This window comes from Notolepis coatsorum (genome assembly GCF_963971535.1).
Source record: "Notolepis coatsorum genome assembly, chromosome: 14".
NCBI lineage: Eukaryota > Metazoa > Chordata > Actinopteri > Aulopiformes > Paralepididae > Notolepis > Notolepis coatsorum.
The window spans coordinates 100,809,633-100,815,632 of NC_140178.1; the positions used below are offsets into that span (position 1 = coordinate 100,809,633).

The 6,000-nt window shown below is 45.6% G+C and overlaps 1 protein-coding gene across 1 annotated transcript in view; it reads right to left on the minus strand.

The window, feature by feature from the left end:
- The window catches only part of LOC311240677 (uncharacterized protein), a gene marked incomplete at its 3' end in the record, with an annotated part of 46,886 nt that extends 41,211 nt beyond the window's left edge, over positions 1-5,675 (minus strand). The window contains exons 1-5 of the mRNA XM_084329250.1: positions 5,632-5,675; positions 5,040-5,122; positions 3,665-4,284; positions 2,999-3,081; positions 491-647 (exon numbers count right to left, since the gene is read on the minus strand). Coding sequence (XP_084185376.1) covers positions 491-647; positions 2,999-3,081; positions 3,665-4,138 — 714 coding nt within the window. The 5' untranslated portion in view covers positions 4,139-4,284; positions 5,040-5,122; positions 5,632-5,675. The remainder of the gene's footprint in view (positions 1-490; positions 648-2,998; positions 3,082-3,664; positions 4,285-5,039; positions 5,123-5,631) is intronic.
- Positions 5,676-6,000: the final 325 nt, after the last annotated feature.

Below are 6,000 nucleotides of genomic sequence, written 5' to 3' on the forward strand. Positions count from 1 at the left end.
TGTATTGCTTTTCTCACGTTACAGTTTTTCAGTGGTATATATATATATATATATATTTAAATATATCCTTGCATTTCTCCCAGGCGGCCCTGTGTCTACACTACTATGCACTCAGAGTGTAACACTCAAGCTCAATACTATTTGACGAACAACGCCACTGACCCTTAGCTGCCAGAGATGTACCCCTCCTGGTGACATGTTGTTCACAATCTGTAAGTCGTTTTGGATAAAAGCCTCAGCTAAATGACTAAATTGTAAATTGTAAGCCCTGTAGACATTAATTGATATCATATTGAGTATCATGTCTTATCTTTTCTTTTTCTTGTTCCCTCTATCTGTAGTTTTGTTCTCCTTCGTGACATCATCACTCAAAGTGGCATCAGTACCATCAGTGTTCCTTGAAGGTAACTAATTAAGTTTGGGTTCTTATGATTTTAATCACCACATGCAGTAGAGTAGACTAATATGAGACCGTCAGTCCATAACCCACCTCCTCGTGGTTCTTCTTGAGCTGAATGAGCTCATCTCTCAGCGCCTCGATCTGCATCTCCAGGTCGGATCTTCCCATGGTCAGCTCATCCAGAAGCCTCCTCAGACCAGCGATGTCGGCCTCCACCCCCTGGCGCATCGCCAGCTCGTTGTCATGCCTACAGAAAGATAGAGTTTTAGATGTTATTTATTTTACAGCTCTCTCTCCTGCCAGCTTTACATCACAGGCATCAATGAGCACCTTGAATGATATCTGACAACTGACTATATCTTGAATTTCCCCATTATCAAATCGAAGGGTACCTTTCACTTTGTTTCAAGATGCTGGCTGTGGAAAGGAATCCAAACCCCTTTTCTTTTAGACAATTATCCTACAGGATTGCTGTGCAATGATGTGTGTTTGGTATCAGTTGGAGCATTACGGTTTTACAGTTAGAAACCTGATATATTTAAAGATTCAGTGCAACAAAAAGTTAGAACTGTTGTTGTTGTGCAGTGGTTAGGTGGCCGAGCGGAGATTGCGTTCGTCACCAACCCCGGAGCTGTTCGAATCCAGCTCACAGCTCCGGGGTTGTCACCAGCTTGGCTGGCCGTCTGCACTAATACAATTGGCTGTATTAGAGGGTGGGAGAAGCTGGCGGGGTGGGTCCGGGTCGTTGTAAACAGCGACTCCTACAGTTCGGTCGGGGCGCCTGCTAAGCACGGATAGGACTTGAGGGGGATAGTGTGGTCCTCCCACACGCTACGCCCTCTCGATGAGAATCCGCGCTGCCAGGTGAAAAGAAGCGGTGATTGGCTGGACGTGTGTCGGAGGAAGCACGTGGTAGCCTCCACTCTCCCAGATGATCTGACTGTGGGGGGTAAGTGCGCAGCGACCAGGAAGGGACTGGGAATTGGCATACGACTAACATTGGGATGGGAGAAAAATCGGAGGAAAATGGAGGGGGAAAAAGATAAAAAAAAAAAAAAAAAAAAAACTGTTGTTGTTGTTGTGAAAATGTCCTTTGATCTATATCCCCCTGGATATCAACACAATCAAACCATTTCAGATCTGCTTCCTTGAAGATATTACATAATATACAGTAATTATTCTGTTACTTTGATTCAGTCAAGCATCTCTAGTGTGTAGTGAACAGAAGACCACACCCCCTCAGCCTACTGAGAGTTAAGCATCTATATAGGAAGGTGTAGTCTGACGTCACTTTGGACCGCCCGCGAGGTCCACCCGTATAGGGATTTATCATTGGGAAAATGGATTATCGGCTATTGTAACAATTCTGCCTCATGAACATTGAAAAGCTTTCCATTTTTGCACAAAATTTGTTCCCTTCTATCACTAACATTATTATTATTTTTTTATCCACTTTTTCTCCCCATTTTCTATTTTTTTCCCATCCCAATTTCGTATGATCCAATTCTTCCCTCCCCTGTCTTGAACGTTGCTAGACTATGCCTCCCACTGGTCGGTTGTAGTGAGGACAGAAGCCTTGCATCACGTGTCCCCTCCGGTACACGAGGAGGCAGCCTGTCGCATCTTTTCACCGCAGCAGCTCGAACTCTCAGTGGCGAGGAGTAACGCGTGGGAGGCTCACGCTGCCCCCGCTACATCCTGCTTCCGCCGCACCGGCATCACCAAACCGACCTGTAGGAGTCGCTGTCCACAACGTCCAATCCCCACCCACCAGCTTTCCCACCCTCTAACACTTGCCAATTGTGTTAGTATGAACGACCGGCCAGCCGGTAGCAACGCCGAGAGCTGGGCTCGAACCCAGCGTCTCCTGCGTTAGTGGCGAGCGCCTTGCCCACTGCGCCAATCAGCCGCCCTACACTAACATTATTTTTTAAGCATTTTTGGTTGAAAGAAAAAAGAAAAACGATTAATTGCGAATATTTTCATGTTGAGCTATAGATTGTGGATGAATATGCACAGAAAGGTGCAAATGTTCATGCTTTATTTGTTTTAAATGAGACAATTTAGAAATATGCAATGGGAAAATACATTGCGTTTTCAAGATGGTGGACCGGCCAGAAACAGCAATGACATAACCACTACACCTCCCTATAGTGTCTAGACAACAGAAGGCCACGCCCCGTCAGCCTACTGAGACTTCTATAACATCTATAGTATCTAGAGTCTAAACCACTTATAACAAATCAAATATTACATCCGAAGCAGGAAACATTACACTCGTGAAATTAACAGTCCACAATAAGCAATTTAGGACTAAATTAAAATGCCATTGTACTGTATCTTTAAGTTGTTATAATGTCAATAAAAAAAGATTTATGTAAAACTGCAAATTTCTCTCATGCTGTTTTTATCCAACACACATGTTAAGTTAAATATTTTGGTCTTCTTTCATTGTCTAATTCCCAACTAACTGTTAGTAGGGACGTGCAGGCTGTGAAATGGCTTTAGTCGCCAGCGTTGAATTCTATTGAGGCGTGGTTGTGTGTGATAACAGGGTTTTCAATAGCCGTGGTATCGACTGCAGAGTAGATCACTCACTTGACTTTGAAGTCATCAGCGGCCAGCTTAGAGTTGTCGACAGCCAGGTAGATCCCTCCGTTGTAACGAGTGGCATCGAGGATCTGAAAGAAGCAGACAAAAGGGATCACTCAGTGTTTTAGATAAGATGGCATGTGTAATGGAACTGGAGCTGCACAGTTGATTGAAAGATAAAAAAAAAAAAAAAAAGATATGCAAAGATTAACCAAATGTCCCTCTCATAATGTTTTTCTTGCATGAGCGTGTCTACATTAAGCTAAACCATGGCTGCCAGGCTTGTTGCCTCAACAGAGTTTGCTTTGGGTGTGGCTCCACCGGCAACAAGCCCAGAGGGACAATAGCATCTAATTGTTTTTACTATGAAGTCATTCTCAATTTTGCACTGGGATATTATGTTACTGAATATGACAGATCATTATTAACAAAAAGGTTATTCCCCAGTGAAACGCATTGTGTGCATGGCCAGGCCCTTGACGGGACACCATTTTCACTACAACCTTCAAACATCAATGTCCTATTGAAATTGTCACAGAATAACATCTTCGTCATATTCAATTGTTGTTCCCTCTGTTAGAAGCCTTTGTTCTCTTGTAACATGATAACTCGGGGAGAAAGCCTGACGTGTGAAAGCGACCCCTGTGACCCCCCCCCCCCCCGGGGCCTCACCTGGTCCTGGAGGGCAGAGATGGCGGCGTGGAAGGCACCGTACTCTCTGGCCTTGGGCGACGTCTTGCTCTCCAGGAACTGCTTGATCTTCAGCTCCAGCTCGGCGTTGGCCAGCTCCAGGGTGCGCACCTTGTCCAGGTAGCTGGCGAGGCGGTCGTTCAGGTTCTGCATGGTGGCCTTCTTGTTCTCGTTGATGTCCGTGCAGGCGTCGCTCAGTTGGAACCCGCCGCCGCCACCACCGAACCCGCCGCCGCCACCACCACCGCCGAACCCGCCACCACCACCACCGAACCCGCCACCACCGCCACCACCGCCGAACCTGCCGCCACCGCCGACCCCGGAGGAGAAGGACCTGGGGGCGGAGGAGCTGGAGATGCGGACGCCGGAGCCCCCCGCCCCGCCGTACACGCTGCCGGCCCTCATGGGGGCTCGGTTTCCCCCAGAGTGGACCCTTTGCTGAGAGTAGAAAGACATGGTGGAGGAGCGCGGGGTCTGTCTGCTCTGCCGGGAGAGAAATGAATGAGGAACCGTCAGGATACGGCTTCTTTTATGCCACTACAAAGTGAGGGAGGGGTGCTGTGGGTTTCCAACGTCCTGCCCCCACCGCCCGGAGGCAATACCTTAGGACAACATAAACACCAGAGAGAGAGAGAGAGAGAGAGAGAGAGAGAGAGAGAGAGAGAGAGAGAGAGAGAGAGAGAGAGAGAGAGAGAGAGAGAGAGAGAGAGAGAGAGAGAGAGAGAGAGAGAGAGAGAGAGAGAGATTTAACAATGACCTATACATACCTATCCGAGACGGGATCTTGAGTATACTGTTGCACAATGACATTGGCAGTGGAACACACTGTTCAGTGTTTTGTAGCTTCCTTGTCTGTTGCCTTTCTGTCTAAAACATTTCATGTTTTCCTTCACGAGACACAGAGGCATAGTTTGCATATATGTGAGGGATTATCTCTTTTCAGATGGATTCTCATACAAAGAGTAAAGTATTACTATAGGAAATACTATAGTCAATCACTATAGAAATGATATGGTAAACACAGTATTTCTGTGGTAAGTTTCTTTAGAGTGTAAGGGGAGAAAAACACACTGAGGAAAGTAAGGAGTCAGGTATTTCATTTTCATCATCGCTTTTTTTAATTAGATAATATAAAAGTTAGTTCGTTTGTTTGTCATTTTGGCCTCGTCCCCTCCGAAGCTTCCCCTTTTCATTTTCATTCTTATGGCATTGTAATAAATTGTAATTGTTTTGGCCCTTTACTTGGGTGTTGGTGGATCTTTGAGAGTGGAGGCTCCACATTATGTTATGTTGAGTATCTCCTAGACGGGGCACGACAGGAATGCTATAATTTGACTTATTTTTCGGCCACCCCCACCTTTCCATATGTCTGGATTCCTCTCCGCCTGTCTGTACCTGTCTCGTGTGTCTGTGGTCGGTGGTACACTCAGGTATTGTGCGCTGCAGATACAGATTAAGATAACCATTAGCCCCTTTTCAGTCAAGTCACATCAAGTGTGCCTCTATTTGATCCCCTTGAGGAAATGCAGGTGTCGTAGCAGGGGGGAAGGGATGTGCAGGCAGGATGATAGAAGAGATGATGATAGAATTGTAATAATAATAGAGTAATAGAGTTTTGTGTCTATGCCTGGGGGGGGGGGGGGGGGTTGCAACAATGTCATGACAAGTTTGAGCAACACATTTTCACATTACATTTTCTGAAAGGATTTTTAGCAAAGATTTCCCATGCTGTTGATTTGCCACTGCTGCAAACATTGACACAATGTTTAGCAATTCATATTGTGCAATTACTTTGGAAGGTTTTGGTGCATAGTGTGGGAATTATAAAAAAAATATAAATACAAATGTATTCAAATAAATCTTTAAGAGGGACAGACACATATATCACAATATATCTAAATAATAATAATAATAATAATGAAATACTTAAAAATCTGTTGCACACTTACCTTCCACACGACCTTAGCATTCTTGCCCCAACCCAAGACAAACAGTGTGATTGATGACCCCTTGCTTCTCATTTCAGCCACTTAACCCCTCCCTGCCCGGCAGCACCCCCCGCCCCTCACTCGCACTTTGCCACGCAATGATAATACTTGATAAATTGGTTTAGGGCGTGCTGCCTGTAAGTATAGGCAACTATCGCTACACAAACACCCATACATACATGCACACACGCACATACTCACATACACCCATAATCCAGCCACGCCTGCGTAATTTCTTTCCGTAGCCGCATTTTGCGGAGACGCTCTCTGATTGGCCACTTCATGTGACATGTGCGCCCAATCGTGTGACGCCTGTTTCTACACCGGTTA